The 19,772-nt window shown below is 44.3% G+C and overlaps 1 protein-coding gene across 3 annotated transcripts in view; it reads right to left on the reverse strand.

The window, feature by feature from the left end:
- Window positions 1–19,772, reverse strand: part of adarb1b (adenosine deaminase RNA specific B1b) — a 391,221-nt gene that overhangs the window by 176,563 nt on the left and 194,886 nt on the right. For 2 of the 3 annotated variants that reach the window (XM_038787593.1, XM_038787595.1), the window contains one exon: window positions 3,374–3,400. The exons of the other annotated variant lie outside the window; for it this stretch is intronic. In XM_038787593.1, coding sequence (XP_038643521.1) covers window positions 3,374–3,400 — 27 coding nt within the window. The remainder of the gene's footprint in view (window positions 1–3,373; window positions 3,401–19,772) is intronic. 3 annotated transcript variants of the gene reach the window in all.

Raw genomic sequence — 19,772 nt, forward strand, 5'->3', positions numbered from 1 at the left:
CACCTCTGAAACCCAAGTTGTTTTCCCCTCAAGTTCAAGACTTGGGTCTTGAGCTTGACACCTTCCCCAACCTTCACCTCACACCACAACAATTCTTAACTATTTGTACAGCAGTGTTGCCTCTTAGAATAGGATTCCAAAATTACTTTGAACATTGGGCAATCTTGTGTCTTGACCTGCAATCTTCTTGGAGACCAGCTGAGGTGGCAAGAAACATTTTATGTATACAAATTCCATTTCCGTCTTGTCAAATGGGAATGAAGCTTATTTCTTCTTTTCATTCTTCCAATTTTCCTGGAGAGGTTCGGCCTCGGTTCCAACAGCCTTCCCGTACCCAATGCTATTTTCCAAGTAGGCTATCATATCCAAAAGGAAAACTCTCTCATCTGTGTAAATCGTACTCAGGCGAGGCCACAGGGACTCTGAGGTTGCAGATACCTGGCCTCTTGTAGGGTTACAACACCCCCCCTTTCCCCAAGTCCGATACGTCATCCATTTCAATGGGAGAGGGGAAATCCTTTGCCTTCTTCGCCTGATGTTGTCTATTCAGCAGCCACCATTCTGGGCATGGAGGTTTATACTGGACTGTGCGCTTCCTGGTCAAACATCTGAGCGGTTCCTCCGCCCCTTGCTCAGCAGTCACCCCTGGACCTGCGTCGACTTCCGTGGGTAAAAACTCCATGTCCGACTCCCGATCGGATTTGTCGAAGTCCAGTATTTCGGAGTCACAAAGCTCAGCTGCCTCGTTGGGTATTACCGGCAGCTGTTCAGGAGGGAGGAGCACGAGGGTCCCCCCAGCTGCCAGAGCCACAGGACGGATGCAGGGGGCTCTGCTAGTCCCCTGGAAAATGGAGAATCACTCCGGACCTTCGAGGAAAAAGTCCGGAGTGATTCGCGCCCATTTTCCGGCGGGCGTGGGGACTTAGTCCCCAAAAGGGAGAATCCCGCCCCATAAACCTATGTCCCTGGTGACTGACCCCTCCATGCTGGGAAAGAGTGCCTGCCCATCCACTCTATCCATGTCCCTTGTAATCTTGCAGACCTCTATGAGGTCACTCCTCAACCCCGTCTTTCTAATGAAAACAGTCCGAGTCTATTCAGTCTCTCCACATAGCTAACACCCTCCAGACAAGGCAACATCCTAGCAAACCTCCTCTACACCTTCTCCAAAGCCTCCACATCTTTCTGCGAGTGTGGCGACCAGAATTGTGCACAATATTCCAAGTGAGGCCGTTCTATACAACTGTACCATGCCTTGCCAGTTTTCATACTCTATGGCCCATCCAATGTAGGCAAGCATTCCGTATGCTTTCTTGACTACCTTGTCCACTTGCGTTGCCACCTTCAAAGGTCTGTGGACCTGCAAGCCCAGATCTCTCTGACTTTCTATATTACGAAGAGTTTTGCCATTTACAGTATATTTCCCCTCTATGTTAGACCTATCAAAATACATTACCTCACATTTGCGCGGATTAAACTCCATTTGCCATTTCTCTGCCCAAATCTCCAACCTATGTCCTGCTGTATCTTCTGCCAATTCTCAACACTATCTGTCACTCCACCAACATTGGTGTCATCTGCAAACTTACTAATCAGACCAGCTACATTTTCCTCCAAATCATTTCTGTATACTGCAAACAACAGAGGCCCCAGCATAGATCCCTGTGGAACACCACTATTCACAGCCTTCCATTCAGAAATACACCCTTCCACTGTTACCCTTTGCCTCTGTGACCAAGCCAGTTCTGTATCCATCTTACCACCTCACCTCTGATCCCGTGTGACTTCACCTTTTGTACCAGCCTGTTGTGAGGCATCTTGTCAAAAGCTTTACTGAAGTCCATGTAAACAACATCCACCGCCCTCCCCTCATCAATCATCTTTTGTCACCTCCTCAAAAAACTCGATCAAGTTAGTGAGGCACGACCTCCCCTTCACAAAACTATGCTGTCTATTGCTTATGAGTCCATTTGTCCATTTGTGCAGTTTTATGTCTTGATTTTATCAAATTTCAATTTTGCGGGAAACATTGTTTCCAAATGGGTATAATTCTCTCCAACAATTTACCTACTATCGACGTGAGGCTCACCGGCCTATAGTTTCCAGGATTATCCTTGCTACCTTTCTTAAACAGCAGTACCACATTAGCTATTCTCCAGTCCTCTGGGATCTCACCTGTAGCCAATGAGGATACAAAGATGTCAGTCAAGGCCCCAACAATTTCCTCCCTTGCTTCCCCCAGTATTCTGGGGTAAATCCCATCCAGCTCAGGAGACTTATCTATTTTAATATCTTTTACAATATCCAATACCTCCTTTTCAATGTTACATGATCCAGACTGTCCACACAACCTACCCAAGAATCAACTTCCACAAAGTCCTTTTCTTTGGTGAATACTGATGCAAAGTACTCATTTAGTACCTCGCCCATTTCCTCTGGCTCAACACATAGATTCCCCCCACTGTCCTTAAGTGGTCCATTCCTTTCCTTGGCCATCCTCTTGCTCTTTACATTTGAATAAAAGACCTTTCCTTTACCCATTCCTTCAGAAATTAATGGCCAATTTTGTTGGCCATTGTCAGCTAGTTATACTTTCTGAGTTTACCACCGCGCTATAACAGTAAGATTTTCATCCACCAGTGCAGGCAGATTACAATTTACGGGTGGCACAGTGGTTAGCTTCACAGCGTCAGGGACCCAGGTTCGATTCCCAGCTTGGGTCACTGTCTGCCATTGTCAGCTAGTTATACTTTCTGAGTTTACCACCGCGCTATAACAGTAAGATTTTCATCCACCAGTGCAGGCAGATTACAATTTACGGGTGGCACAGTGGTTAGCTTCACAGCGTCAGGGACCCAGGTTCGATTCCCAGCTTGGGTCACTGTCTGAGCGGAGTTTGCACATTCTCCTCGTGTCTGCGTGGGTTTCCTCCCGGTGCTCCGGTTTCCTGCCACAAGTCCCGAAAGACGTGCTTGTTAGGTGAATTGGACATTCTGAATTCTCCCTCAGTGTACCCGAACAGGCGCCGGAATGTGGTGACTAGGGGATTTTCACAGTAACTTCATTGCAGTGTTAATGTGATCCTACTTGTGACATTAATAAAGATTATTATTACTTGGAATACATTTCCACCCAAACAGTGTCTCAAACAGTGCACTAACACTAAACCCAGTACCAGGAAATTAGCTCAAAATTCAACAAATGGCCCTCTCACGTAATAGAATGGCACACTGTTTTCTAAAGTGGAGACTAACAATGGCCCCATGCAAAACACAAAATAAATTGGGATTAATGGGCCATCCCGCAAAATTGAAATTTGATAAAATCAAGACATAAAACTGCACAAGTTTTAAATAGTTTTTGCAACACGTACCTTCAGCCACGCTTTTATTTCGGCTGCCTAAAGAAAAGGGTAAGAAAAAAACAGTTAGATTTCGACATATAGGCAGCAAAACAAGAATATGCCCATGCCATTGTTGCTTAAAGTCCGAGCACTACTACAATTTGTTTTTAAATGGTTATCTTACAGAATCCTAGTTTAATAAAGGCGAGGGAGTCCAATGAGTAAACAAAAGAAGATGTTCATTTAGAAGAACTATTTACACAAGGCCCAGTTAAACCTCACCGGGCCCTTTCTGTGAATCGGTCGGTTCCTGTCTGGCCGACCTTTTATCCAACACGATTATCAGCCCAGTAGTTAGCCAGGGAGCTCATACCCCTGGAGCCACACGGGGAAAACAATTAATCCCGCCCTGTGTCCCCCGTTCAGGTTATTACACATAGAAACTTACAGCACAGGAGGCAGCCATTTGGCCCAGAAAGGCTGGTTCTTCGAAAGGGCAGTCATGCTTAGTTCCAAATCTCAACCGTTTGTCCATAACCCTGCAAGTTTCTCAACATGAAGTACCTTTCAACCTTCCTCCCGTTTAATTTTAGCTATGGAATCAACCTCCACCACCTATGCATCAGGTAGAACTTTCCAGATCCTGACAATTCTTTGAAAAAAATAATTCTCATCTCCCCTCCTGATCTTTTACCAATGATTTTAACTCTATAACCCATTCTCCACAGGATCATGTTCTCCCTGTCAATTCTAAATGAGGGATGTCCCTCATTCCTGGTAACATCGGGCTAAACCTCCTCTGCACCATTAATTTCTTTACATTTTTCTGAACTGTGCTTCTCAGAGTAATCTACAATATTCCAACAGAGGCCAAATCAGTAATTTATGAAGTTTTAACATCATTCCTTTGCTTTTACATTCTGTTTCTCCATTTATACCATGAAGAAATCAATGATTGTATAATAACACTTTTCTTGTAATAAACATTGCATTTAGGTGTATTGATCTCCATATAAATACATGCAACTTTATGAACATTTTTTGGGGGCCCAGGAATAGCCTCAGCCATGAGCGGTGTGTTGTCTGGTTTTCAGTTCATTTATGAGAAAATTATTGTTCTCCCTCATAGAACAGAAATCAGATTTTAGCAACAGTATTTTATGCAGAGGCAAATACTAAAATAATGATTATCCAACTACCCGAAACCTGGAACATTCAACCGAAAAATTGAGAACTCTTTATTAATAATCCACAATGTGCAATTTCTAATTCCCACTTTGCTTCTTATTTGTTTGTTTCATTTATGCGATAATTCATTTTTTCAGTATTCAGCTTTAAACGTTAATTGAAAAATGTTTAATTTATAAAAGGAACAATAATAATTACCAGATTTCACGATGATTTGGAAGATATGCTGTTTTGTAATGATATTAAAGTTTATGTCATGTGGGGGATAACATTAGTGCCAATGATTTACAGTGATTGAACAAATCTAATTTAGTTTTTATTACATTGGCATATGGAGATCAAATTCCCCGAGTCGATGATTCATGCAATATGAATCATAAAGTGGTACTACACGGGAGGCCCTTTGGTCCATAGAATATGTGCCAGCTCTTTTCAAAGGCAGTTAGTCCCAAACCCCTTACTTACCCCAAGGTCTCATCAAGATTTTCCTTCAAGTACAGTTCTTTAAATTATATTCAGCAATGAGAGGGTGGAGATGGGGAGTTAACATACCAGGAGTACCTTTTTTTGATAGTGCTAACCAAATTGTAGTGTGGGTGGGTAGGGAGAGAGAATGGAAACAGCTGAAACAGTTAGTGTGAGGGAACTGTAAACACGGTAGCACAGTGGTTAGCACCGTCAATTCACAGCGCCAGGGTCCCAAGTTCGATTCCTGGCTTGAAAAGTTATTGTCTGTGCGGAGTCTGTACGTTCTCCCTGTGTCTGCGTGGGTTTCCTCCGGGTTATCTGGTTACCTCCCACAAGTCCCGAAAGACGTGTTGTTAGGTAATTTGGACATTTTGAATTCTACCTCTGTGTACCCTAACAGGCGCTGGAGTGTGGTGACTAGAGACTTTTCATAGTAACTTCATTGCAGTGTTAATGTAAGCCTATTTGTGACAATAAAGATGATTATTATTAAAAAATTATTATAAGAAGTTAGTGACTGAGTTGCATGAAAGATAAACTTTTGTTTCTTCTTTTTTTATGAATTTAGAGTACCCAATTCATTTTTTCCAATTAAGGGGCAATTTAGCGTGGCCAATCCACCTACCCTGCACATTTTTGGGTTGTGGGGGTGAAACCCACGCAAACACGGGGAGAATGTGAAAACTCGACACGGACAGTGACCCAGAGCCGGGATCGAACCCAGGTCCTCGGCGCCGTGAGGCCGAAGTGCTACCCACTGCGCCACCGTGCTGCCCCATGAAAGATAAACTTGAAGTTAAAAGACAAGCTGCTGTATTATTCCTTCACTGTATGGTATTATTGATCTAAACTGCATTTCTTGGCACCATATGGTCCTGTAGTCTTACAAAGAGGAAGAATCTGAGGCTCAGTACCCGATGGAGTCTGGGGTTCAGCTCACTGCTGGAATGATGATGATGTTTTGCAGTAATGTGATGATGGTAAGAGCATTGGCCTGGCAGCATTAGTTTAAATATTTCTAAGAGATTTCTGAATTCAGTGTTTTGTTATTGGTTTCTGGACTTGTGCCTGTCTCAGAAGTTGTCTCGCATCTGCCATGCATTATAATCAACATTGGTGAACCTCTCTGTCTTTCAAGAGCTTTCAGAATTCAGTTCCACTGAAAAGCACTCGGATTATGAAGAAAATCACTGTCTCTCAACTTGATATTCTTTGATGTGAAAAATGCTGGCTTGTACTTTTAACTTTAATTAAGAATCTACTCAAATTAACTGCCACCCAAGTTGTACTCAAATCATTTTCAGAAAGACAGAAACTGGAATACTTATGCACCAATACAATTTACTGTATTGCTGAGGAAGAAAACATGTATAATTTGAAGGCAAACAAAAGCTGCAACAGGTGTGTAAAGAGTACAGCCTATCATGTTTGGGGTGGTCTCTCTTGCACCCTCAACACCCACACATACTTGGTTTTAAAAGCAGTAAAAGTGAGCAGAAAGATCATGCATGAACATTTTCTACTTTTGTCACATCATTCCGAAAAATATAAAATGTGTTTTGTTAGAAACTGAAGGGAGGTATTCAACATTAGGCTAATTAAATGTGACTGCGGAATATCGGAAAACTCTTTTAGACTGCAGGATCTATCTTTATTCCTATCTGTTGTATTCAAATTGAAGAGAGATTTATCCAATCAGAAAAAAAAAATAAGTCAGAGCAAGTACCGAGCAACTCCCGCATGTCAGGCATTCATACATCATTACATAATGGCACCCAACATAGTTTTTCAAAATATTCATTCATGGGACATGGGTGTCGCTGGCAAGGCCACTATTTGTTGAACGTCTGCCCTTGAAATGGTTTGCTTGGCCAATTAAGAGGGCAATTAAGCCTCAACCACATTGCTGTGCATCTGGAGTCATATGTAGGCCAGAATGTCAAATTTCTTTCCCCAAACTGAGACTTGTGAACCAAATAGGTTTTCATGACAATCAATGATAGTTGCCATGGTCACCATTACCATGGCCAGCTTTATATTCCACCAGCTGCCATGGTGGGATTTGAACCCTTGTTCTCACAGCACTAGCCTGGGCCTCTGGATTACCAGCCCGGTGATTTAACCAGTATACCACGTCTCCCCCTTACACGCATCATTTTATGCCAGTTTTAAGAAGCACAACCAAAATGATGCAAGGGGACAGGCAAACTACTGTGCCATTGAATAGATGGGGTCCATAAACTGGAAGTGAACAGCACACAGAAATGCAAAGGTTGCTTTTAAATCACCTCAGTAACTGGTACCTCATCAGGAATAGGAATATCCAGTTGTTGAGCATACTACCATAGATTTTGAATTCCTAACTATTGCCTTCATGATTCCCAAAAATGTTCAGTTGAGTAGGATGGGTAAAATTTGAGAGGAATTTGTGATTTAGAATGCCCTGAAATTATAATGGTTGGCACATCTCTAAAACCATGTCCAACGGGACATGAGTGTTTTACCTTGAATGTCTGCAACTACGATTGTAGGTCTGGAATATACAGCCTGAGTAAACTTATGTTCTGTAAAACCCCCAGTCACAATTCCCAAAATTGCATAGGAATCAGATAAATAATCAAGGCAAGACATGAACTCCACTGCCCACAATTTTGTGACAGGCTGGCTCGTCACAATTACTGTAGGGATAAATATTTTAGTTTGGCATCCCAAACTATCAATCAGAGCTAACAATTCTCAAAAATGCCAATACAAACATACACTGAACTTGCACACTTATTAAAACTATTCTTGGTATAATTAGAGTGGGTGGTCAAACAGATCAATTCATCATTTTTTAAATACAGAAATGGGCAGCAACCTGCTTGTAACTGGCCCAAGTACACATCTGAAAATGCCAAAGTTAATTGTAGACTTTCTCACTCATCATGCCTCGAGTTTCAAACTCCCACCGTACCGAATTAACAACTCTCAAATGATAACAACTTAGCTTCACTATGATGTGTCTGGCACCTTGCCAACCCATCTTAGTCAAAGTATGTGTTCATAATTAAACATTAGCTTTCTCAACACCTCTGAAGACTTTATTTTAAAGCAAATGTGCTTGGTCACTCTGTTTCCAAACTTCTCAGTGATCTGGGGCGCATAGCTCAAAAATGACAATATTTTCAAAGGTATGTTGAAGCCTCCATTATCTTCATCTAATGGGACATGTAACATTTTCAATAAAATGCCTGTAGCCTTTATAATGTTATTTTGAGCTAGTTGTCAGGTGGTGTGTAATGGTGATTTGGAAGTGACCACTCCTCTGAAAATCTTTTCTCTCTCCCACAGTGTGACTTACAACTCACTGGTACAGAGGATATTAAACATTTGTTCATGGTATGTGAGCCTCATTGGCAAGGTCAGCATTTATTCCTTATCCTTAAATGTCCTTTAAGGTGACAGTGAGCCACCTTCTTGATCCACTGCTGTCCACCTGATGCATGTGCACACTAGTCCTGTTAGGGACAGTTCCTGGATCTTGACCCAGCGACAGTGAAGGAACAGCAATATAGTTCCAAGTCAAGATAGTGTGCGACTTGGGCAGCACGGTGGCACAGTGGTTAGCATTGCTGCCTAAGGCGCTGAGGACCTGGGTTCAAATCCCGGTCCTGGGTCACTGGTGAGGAGTTTGCACATTCGCCCCGTGTCTGCGTGGGTTTCGCCCCTACAACCCAAAGATGTGCAGGTTAGGTGGATTGGCCATGTTAAATTGCCCCCTAATTGGAAAAAATAATTGGGTACTCTAAATTTTTTTTTAAAAGATAGTGTGCGACTTGGAGTGGAAGTAATGGTGTTCCCATGGGCTAGGTGCCCCTGTTCTTCTAGTGTAGAGGTCACAAATTTGAGAGGTGCTTTCGAAGAAGGCTTGGTAAGATGCTGCAGTATATTCTGTATGGCAATGAGGAGAGGAATGAATGTTTAAGATTGTCGATTGGGTGCTGATCGTGCAGGCAGCTTTATGGTGTTGTTGTTAGAGCTGCACTCATCCAGGCAAGTGGAGAGTATTCCATCACACTCCTGACTTGTGCCTTGTAGATGATGGACAGGTTTTGAGGAGTCAGGATGAAAGTTACAAGCTGCAGAATTCACAGTCTGTGACCTGCTCTTATACCCACAGTATTTAGAATGCAGATCCAGCTAAGTTTTAGATCAATGGTAACCCTGAGATGGGCGGCACGGTGACGCGGCAGTTATCACTACTGTCTTATGGGTTTAAACCCGGCCCCAGGTCACTGTCCCTGTGGAGTTTGCACATTCTCCCCGTGTCTGCATGGGCCTCATCCCCACAATCCAAAAGATGTGCAGCGTAGGTGAATTGTCAACACTACATTGCCCCTTAATTGGAATTTTCTTTTTTAAATGGTAACCGCGAGAATATTGATGGTGGGAAATTCAGTGACGGTAATGCCATTGAAAATGATGTGGAAAGAATTTAACTGAGATGATAGTACAAAATGTACACCACCTCAGAGCATGTTGATTTCATTGGAAAGAAACTAAACCACAAGTGACAAAATCACTAAGCAAAGAGGTGAAACTGGACAGTGGAACAGGTTTCAGGCTAAATGTTGATGGGATTTTAAAAACTCAACAAAGACTGGATTGGTACTGCCCATTATCTCTATTGAGGGGTTGCAAATACTTCAGTGAAAAAATTTCAAGTCTTTCCGCAAAATACAAGAAAACAGCTAAAAAAGCTGGGGCTAGAATAGGATTCCTCAGGAAAGCTTTGCCTCATCCGATACCATCAGCAATTTCAGCACATTATAAAGCCTGCATCTGCCCAGTGATAGAATATTGTAGTCCTCTGTTGAGCTACAAAGGAAATAATTCTTACTTATAAAGTCCAAAGTCAGACCTGTGACCTCGGGAAGAATAGCTTATTCCATGTCAAAATCCACCAGGTAGAGGACAAACAATATACTCTCACGATTAACAAGCTAGGAGATAACCAAAGATTATCTGTGGAGTCCACACCTCCAAACTCAAAGTGAGGATTACAACATTTCAGCATTTTAACTATGAAGATTTTCCTGCTTCTTGAACTCTTTCCAGAAAGTGACGTCACCTAAACTACCCATTAAATAAAGTTTAAATGCATGGGAAATCCAACTTCCTCTCAGGAATCTCTTTCCATGGTTCCAGGCAGCAATGAGACAAACCCTAATGCAAAATAATTAGAAGGGGGTGCGCATGAACTTTACAATTTCCCACACCAATGCTAGTGGTCGTAAAAAACAATGGTTGCAGCACACAGTTGCACCACAAAGTGTTTCCAGGAGGACAAACCATACACCACCCCAATTGCACTCTGGAACTTCAGATTTGTTGGAGTTGACCTGCATTTGGAGGCTTCCTATATATCATCTGGATCTTCCAACAGGTTATAGATTTTCAAGTATGATCAAAAGAGGGATTAAATTTCAAACCAATTCACCACAATACATTCTGGAGTTATTGCAAAGGATATCATCACTGCCATTACTGCTCCCTTCTGCAATGCCAGTTCTCTGCCACCATGTGCAAATGAGCATACCTAATGTATTCTTCCTGGATTGAGATTCTACAGTCAGAAAGGACTGAAACAAATAAAATAATAATAATATTTATTATCACAAGTGGGCTTACATTAACACCCCAATGTAGTTACAGTGGAAGTCCCCTAGTCGCCGCACTCCAGCGACTGTTCGGGTACACTGAGAGAGAATTCAGAATGTCAATTCACCGAACAGCACGTCTTTCAGGACTTGTGAGAGGAAACCCATGCAGACACAGGGAGACCATGCAGACCCAAGCTGGGAATCGAACCTGACGCTGTGAAGCAACAGTGCTAACAACTGTGCTTAGGCCCACACTGTTAGCCCTGGCTAAATTTGTTAGTCTGGAAGAATTTCTTAAACTCTCTGAATGATAAATGAACCCGCAGTTTATTAAAGGATGTAACAGCTTATAAAAGTGGCATGAGGAATTCTTGACTGGGATACACAGATTGACATTTATCTGCAAAGTACCAAGACATTTTCCTACATTAAAAGTACTATAGGGAGCAGAGTGGTGCAGCGGAAGCATGCTGGGCCCATAATCCAGAGGTCGATGGATCAAAACCATTCTCTGCTAGTTAGTCTTTATAGGGCAGCACGGTGGCGCAGTGGGTTAGCACTGCGGCCTCACGGCGCCGAGGTCCCAGGTTCGATCCCGGCTCTGGGTCACTGTCCGTGTGGAGTTTGCACATTCTCCCCGTGTTTGTGTGGGTTTCGCCCCCACAACCCAAAAATGTGCCAGCTAGGTGGATTGGCCATGCTAAATTGCCCCTTAATTGGAAAAAATGAATTGGGTACTCTAAATTAAAAAAAGAGAAAATAAAAGTACTATATAAATGCAAGTCGTTGCTGATAATCTTTTTGGGGGGGTATGGGGGGGGGGGAAGAGAGAGAGAGAGAGAGAGAGAGAGGGGAAAGTGTGTGAAATGCAACTTATATCGGCCAAAGCAGAACAACCTGTTCAATCTCGGACTTAATTTTTTTTAACTTTTAGTTTCTCTGAAGTTGTGTCCAGGGGGTTCAAAATACAGGAGATGAATAGCCTTCCCAACCCATATATACACTCACTCAAGCTAGACAGAGGAAAGGATTTGTTCCGTTTCATAAAACACCGGTTCACCAGGGAATAGACAGGGCCTATTTCTGCAAAGGAAATGCTGACCCAAACAAGTATGTTTCAAATTAATTTTAGTGAAGCTTTCACTGAGGTGGTCAAAAGGGAGTCAGACAAACACCGAGGTCTTAGTGTAAAATGCAGAGGCCCAGAATAAACGATGGTACAGTTAACATTGAAATGCCCTTGACTAATTTAAAATATAATCCAGAATTTCAATAAAAATGAATTCCGATAGAAAACTAGCATATTTTTTAAGCACTGATGACAATTTACTACGTTGATTACAAAGGATTTTAAAGTGCACCAAATGTTGCACAACACTTAAACCCGCCCCTCACTTTAAAATAGCACCGTGCACCAACAAAATTCATCTGATTTCACAGCATGAATGGAAAGTAGAAAGACCATAATTCATAAGATTTACTGCTTAATAAGAAAATTAAAAATTCTGATCACATAAAAAAGCAAGCCAAATGTAAGAGGTACAGTAGCTCAAGGACCAAGAGCTGATATAAGGTCCTTCTTGATCCTTTCACCATGTCCAATATTATGTTCCCCTCTCCTGAAAGGCACTGCTCCATGCCAGGATCGGACTCCATGAGCACTAACCTTCTTAAGCACTTTATCCAAGTGACCACCACTCTTAAAGGTGTACATCCCAACACTCAAGCTATTACACTCTTATTCTATCCTCACATATGGGCACCGGATAACGGAGCAAATTGAGTATCCTATCTTATTTTTTCTTGCTTCTAACACAGAGGCAACAAAGCTATTGCCATTCCCCACTACCGCTGATCAAAAGACATCAGCCAACTGAGCAGGCATCAGAATGAATGAATGGACTTTCCTGGTCACACTAAGCTGTACTTATGCACATTCAGCGAAGGATGGGCCACAAATCCGTGGATATTGAAGACAAACAACCTGATTTACGTAGGGATGCAAAAACTAGTACAATCGCAGCTCACAATTTTGTATCACATCACAACCTCAAACATGACTGTTCAGAAAAGCAATAATTAGTTTGATATTCCAAGTACAGGTATATACACTAACTAAAGCAGGATTGTGATAATATGCATCAAGGTTATTCTCTTTTCAGCAACCATGTGCCCTCAAACACATGATACCACTGTCTCTGGCAACAGCCCAATGTCAGGCCAGACTAAAACACAATTCATTGCAGCGCTTAATAGTGCAGTACACATGCTAACAATACCACAAGTTGGCACCGTCACAAATCGAACTGTGCTTTGAACATTACAAATTAGGTTTCAAACCGGGTTGTTGCTCTCCCCCGTCTCCATTCACACACACTGTTCCTGACATAAAATTGTATTTAAAATGCTCAAGAAATTGAAACGGTCTGGTAGTTAAATCATTCATTTTCACTGATGTGATTCTAAACCACCATGAAGACTGGAACTTAATAATAATAATTTTTATTGTCTCAAGTATGCTTTACATTAACACCGCAACGAGGTTACTGTGAAAATCCCCAGTAGCCACACTCTGGCGCCTGTTCGGGTACACTGAGGGAGAATTCAGAATGTCCAATTCACCGAACAAGCAAGTCTTTCGGGACTTGTGGAGGAAAGCAGAGCACCCGGAGGAAACCCACGTAGGCATGGGGAGAACATGCAGACTCTGCACAGACATTGACCCAAGCTGGGAATCGAATATGGGACCCTGGTGCCGTGAAGCAACAGTGCCAACCACTGCGCTACCATGAGGCACTCAAAGCAATCCTTTTGTGACTGGTTTCAAACTGGGTTAAACACTGACAAATATTTCAAGCCATACTGGAATTGCACCAGGTTCTCGGAGGTGCTGTATTGCATTAAAAAAACAGCATTGAAAAGCCTACATCTACAGATCATCCATATTATTGGCTACAAATGATATGTCAGTATTAAAGCAAGTAGCTCCAAGGAAAGACTCTCCGTGCACAATACAATTGGTAAAATTGTCAGGTAAATTATTAAAGGCATAAAATGTCAGTGGTGTTCTGCTGAAAGGTCATGCATGCTACCTGAGCTGCTGCGTACTTTGCTTTGTATTTCAGAATTCCAGTATCTACAGAATTTGGCTTTGGATGTCAGTGGAATTTCAAATCTCAGTACTTTCAAACACAATTAAGGAGCTTCATTCATTATTAGAGAGAGATGTGCAAATAGTTTTGCTGGAAATGTTGGGCAACAAGAAGGAAACACCTGGAAGTAGGAAGTTTAGAGGGGATATGAAGAAAACCTTTTTCACGCAGAGGGTGGAGGGAGTCCAGAACTCACCGCCTGATAGGCTAGTGGAAGCAGAGATCCTCATAATATTTTTAAAAATATTTTTATTCTCCTTTTTCACATTTTCATCCAAATTTACACCCATCAACAAACAATCAATGGTAACAAATACAATGTCAATCCCCCGGCCAACAATCCCTTCCTCCCACCAACCCCCAAACAACCCTCAACATTTTAAATACAAACACCAAAGAAAAAGAATCAGGAATCCACCATCACCCCATACATAGTCATCAAGAACACATACACTCCCAACACTCATAGCCCCCCCCCCCCCCCCCAGCCCCGCCCCCGTAATGTTCGATGTCATCCAATTCTTGAAAATGCATAATGAACAAAGCCCATGAATTGTAGAATCCTTCCATCCTTCCCCTCAACTCGAACTTCACCTTCTGGAGTGTGAAGAACTCCAGTAGATCTCCCCGCCATGCCAGGGCACAGGCAACTCCTTCCTCTTTTCCAGCAGGGCTGGATCCCCGTCTTCTGCATACCACCTGTCTACCTCCAACCACCTTTGACGTTCCATCCTCTCCTCCTTATCCACCTTTGCCTTAAACGATATCACCACCCCCTCCCCCCTCACCACTGCCTTCAGAGCTTCCTAAACCACCGTCTATGAAACCTCCCCCGTACAATTAAACCCCACATACACCTCAATTACGTTCTCAATCTTATCACAAACCCCCAGTCTCCCAACAGCCTCGCATCTAATCTTCACCCCAGCCTCTGCACTGCCCCCTTCTCCACCCAATGCGGCGCATGATGCAATATCATAATTGCCGAATATTTCGACCCCTTGACCCCAGCCAACAGCGTCATCCCCACCACAAAAAAGTCAATCTGCGAATAGACCTTATGAATCAAAGAGAAGAAAGAATACATCCGCTCCCCCAGGTGCAAAAACCTCCAAGAGTCCACTCTTCCTATTTCCACCATTAGTCCAGCCAACACCGTCGCCCCTCCCCGAGCCCGGACAAGCGATTGCGGCCGTGACCTGCCCAATGTTGACTCCTGCACCAAGTCCTCCACCCACTATCAATTCATGTGAATCCAAGTTGGGGATGGCCCCACACACCTTCTTTGCAAACCCTACGTCATCCCAGTTGGGACCATACACGCTTACCAGCATCACCAATCTCCCCTCCAATACCACCGTCACGATCACATATCGGTCTCCCTGGTCCACAATCACTTTCTCCATCTGGAACCATACTCTTTTGCTAACCAGGAGTCCATCCCCCCCTCTTTCCCCCAAGCCCTCTCATCAAATCCCGAGTGAAACACCAAGCTAACCCAGCCCTCCCTAAGCCTTACCTGATCCTTCACCATCAAGTGAGTCTCCTACAGCATCGCCGCATTGGCCTTCAAACCTTTCAGATACATAAGCACCCTCGATCTCTTGACTGGGCCTCCCAACCCCCTCACATTCCAAATAACTACCCTAACCAGGGATCTGTCTCCACCCCATTTCCTTTAGCCAGTATCAATCCCCCCCCCCCCCTCCTTTTCACACCTCCTCGGCCCATCAAAACCTGCTCACCAGGCTCCAATGTTTGCAGCCCCCGCTCCACCACACCTCCGTTCATTAGCCGACTTATGTTAGCTAGCACGAGGGCTCCGTCCAGGCCTTCCCTCCCCTCCCGCCCAGTCCCATGAAAAGCAATCAAACATAAACATCTAGCAAAATAAAACCATCGTAACAAAGAATAACAATAAAAAAAACTTAACATCTAGAACAGCATGAAGTAAAAAAATAACAATATAGGTCAAAGCTACATTTATACACTCTCCCAACTCCCCTTTCACAGACCACAACCCCTCTTCAGTCCCATTCTTCATGTCTATCCCAAGCTTTCTGCCTTCACAAACACGGCCACCATCTCGAAATAGAAATCTCTGGCGTTTTAGGTCGCCCTCAGCTTCACTGAGTACACCACTCCAAATCACAACCCACTGTTGTACAATGCTGTCTTCACTCAGCCAAAAGCCACTCACCTCTTTGCCAGCTACACCGTAAAGTCCTGGTAAATGCAAACACCAGCCCACTGCATCTCCCGCTTATGCTTTGCCCAGTTCAAAACCTTCTCCTTCATGTGGCACCTGTGGAAGCAGATGATCACTGCCCTTGGCGCTCATTCGACTTTGGCTTTAGCCTCAGCGTCCGATGAGCTCTGTCCAGTTCATACCGAGAGGGTTCCTCTCCCTCCCCCATCAGCTGTGCCAGCATCTTGCTGAAATACTCCATCGGCCTCGAGCCTTCCACCCCCTTGGGCAGGCCCACAATCCTCAAATTTTGCCATCCAAACGGTTTTCCATGTCCTCCAACTTTGCTCGCAGCCCCTTCTTGGCCTCGACCACCCTCCGCAGCTCATCCCCCATCGAGCCGATCGCTGTGCTGCGAAATGGTCTTCTCCACTCCCTTCACCTTCTCGCCCTGCTCCCTCACCTCGGCCAATGCCTTTGCCACAGTCACCCTCACCGGAGCAAGTGCATCCTCCACCAACGCCTTCAAAGCCACAGCCATCTCCTTTCTCAACACCTCCATATGCTTCGTAAGCTGCTTCTCCAACTCCAAGGACAACACCTCAGTCACCTTCTCTGCTGTAAGCAGTGCGCTCCCACCCAGTTCTCTGCTGTAAGCAGTGCGCTCCCACCCAGTTCTCTGCTGTAAGCAGTGCGCTCCCACCCAGTTCTCTGCTGTAAGCAGTGCGCTCCCACCCAGTTCTCTGCTGTAAGCAGTGCGCTCCCACCCAGTTCTCTACTGTAAGCAGTGCGCTCCCACCCAGTTCTCTGCTGTAAGCAGTGCGCTCCCACCCAGTTCTCTGCTGTAGGCAGTGCGCTCCCACCCAGTTCTCTGCTGTAAGCAGTGCGTTCTCACCCAGTTCTCTGCTGTAAGCAGTGCGCTCCCACCCAGTTCTCTGCTGTAAGCAGTGCGCTCTCACCCAGTTCTCTGCTGTAAGCAGTGCGCTCCCACCCAGTTCTCTGCTGTAAGCAGTGCGCTCCCACCCAGTTCTCTGCTGTAAGCAGTGCGCTCCCACCCAGTTCTCTGCTGTAAGCAGTGCGCTCCCACCCAGTTCTCTGCTGTAAGCAGTGCGCTCCCACCCAGTTCTCTGCTGTAAGCAGTGCGCTCCCACCCAGTTCTCTGCTGTAAGCAGTGCGCTCCCACCCAGTTCTCTGCTGTAAGCAGTGCGTTCCCACCCAGCAGTGCAGCCTCCGATATTTACATAGAATTTACATAGAATTTATAGTGCAGAAGGAGGCCATTCGGCCCATCGAGTCTGCACCGGCTCCTGGTAAGAGCACCCTACCCAAGGTTAACACCCCAACCCTATCCCCATAACCCAGTCACCCCATCCAACACTAAGGGCAATTTTGGACACTAAGGGCAATTTATCATGGCCAATCCACCTAACCTGCACATCTTTGGACTGTGGGAGGAAACCGGAGCACCAGGAGGAAACCCACGCACACACGGGGAGGATGTGCAGACTCCGCACAGACAGTGACCCAAGCCAGAATTGAACCTGGGACCCTGGAGCTGTGAAGCGATTGTGCTATCCACACAATGCTACCGTGCTGCCAACTCCCGGGCTGGCCCTCTCACACGACGGTGAACTTTCACTCCCTACCTTTTTCACGGCTGTTTTCCTTAAACGTTTTGAAATTCTATGCCTTCTTTATATCTTCCCACAGTCAATCATTTGCAAATTGCCCCCAGGACCGGACATTAAAACTCCTAAAAACACGCCTCAAGCAGGAGCCACCCAACATGCGACTTCCCCTCTACATGCCGCCACCGGAACTTCCCCTCATAATATTTAAGAAGAATTTAGATATGCACTTGTGATGCCAAGGCATACAAGGCAATGGGTCAAGTACTGGAAAAAGGGATTAAAATACTTAGGTGGTTGTTTTTGACTTGCGCAGATGGGATGGGCTGAAGGGCCTTTTCTGTGCTGTAGACTTCTACGGCTGAGGTGAAAATAGGGAGTATTATTTAATGCAGAATTCAATTATTTTGAAAAGGTAGACGTGCAGGATCTACCTAGATGGCTGAACGAAGGTAGACTGAATGGACGTTGTCACTTATTAACTAATCTTGCGATCATATCTATGCAACTAGTGGGGAAAGAAGAAGTTATTTGGTGGGGTTGTACTGCGTAGGGAGATGAAGGAAAAAAAAATCTGATTTCAATTTCCTGGTACTGGCACCTTAAAACAGCATTGCATAAACGTGTCTCAGAGGAGTCTTCTCGAACAGGTCTGATCTTCAATCACTGCCCACTTCAACAGTCGTGTCCTTTCCAAAGGATCTTGTATCCACTTCAGACTTTAATGTATATGATGTGTGCAATACTTTGTGTTGTCACATCAAATACTTGCATGATACAATTATGCATAGCATCTTTTTTGTACATAATGAGCTTGAAATGTGAATAACTTGAACCCATCAGAAGTAGGACAAATATCAGTCAGCAAGTAGAAGGTAAGCATAAATCTGGAAGTTATGCCAAAATTAACAGAACAAAAATTGCACCTTCCTTCCACACCTTGCATATCAAGCTCATTTGTGTCACAGCAGGAATATGCCCTACCTGCTGTGATGAAGTACAAAGCAATTACTTCTCATTGCAAAGGCACATCTGCTACGTTGCAGAGGTGGGGTGCCCTATTGTTCTGTTTGTAAATAGCTGCCTGAAGTTCGTTTGCCATGCTAGCTCATCGGTGAAAAACAATTACATAACTTCTCACTGCATGGGTCTTTAAAATACACTGGCTCACGGTCCAGCAACACCATTGATTTAAAATTCACATCCTAATGTTCAAATTTCTCCATGGCCTTGCCCAGTCTACCTCGGTAATTTCCTCCAGCCCGACAACCCTCTCAGATATTGGCACTCAATTCTGGCCTCATGCTCACTCTGCTTTTCCTTCGATCCATGATTGTTCATCCGTCTCTTCACCTGCCTCAGTCTCAAGCTTTGGAATTTCCTGCCTAAAATTTCCAGCCACTTCCTCCTCCTTTAAGGTGATCCTTAAAACACAGCTCTTTGACTAAACTTTTGGCCATCTGACCCAAGGGCCAATTTTGTTCGGCAACATCCCTGTGAAGAATTGGGCCTTGGTACAGGGCAGCACAGTAGCACAATGGTTAGCACAATTCCTTCACAGCTCCAGGGTCCCAGGTTCGATTCCCAGCTTGGGTCACTGTCTGCGTGGAGTCTGCACATTCTCCCCGTGTGTGCGTCGGTTTCCTCCGGGTGCTCCGGTTTCCTCCCAGGCTAAATCGCTGGCTTTTAAAGCAGACCAAGCAGGCCAGCAGCACGGTTCGATTCCCGTACCAGCCTCCCCGGACAGGCGGCGGAATGTGGCGACTAGGGGCTTTTCACAGTAACTTCATTGAAGCCTACTTGTGACAATAAGCGATTTTCATTTCATGTGCAGGTTAGGTCGATTGGCCATGATAAATTGCCCTTAGTGTTGGGTGGGGTTACTGGGTTATGGGGATAGGGTGGAGGTGTGGGCTTGGATAGGGTGCTCTTTACAAGAGCTGGTGCAGACTCGATGGGCCAAATAGCCTCCTTCTGCACTGTAAATTCTATGATTCTATAAGTGCTTTGGGATGTTTTACTGCATTCAAAGGTACTACATAAATGCAGGTTGTTTTTGAATGAAAGGCAAGTTTCCCAACCCAGCATCAAAAAGCAAATCAGAATGAATATGGAACTAGAACGGCCCATAAAATTTGTTTACATACTGCTAATCTATTG

This window comes from Scyliorhinus canicula, chromosome 2 (genome assembly GCF_902713615.1).
Source record: "Scyliorhinus canicula chromosome 2, sScyCan1.1, whole genome shotgun sequence".
NCBI classification, from domain to species: Eukaryota; Metazoa; Chordata; class Chondrichthyes; order Carcharhiniformes; family Scyliorhinidae; genus Scyliorhinus; species Scyliorhinus canicula.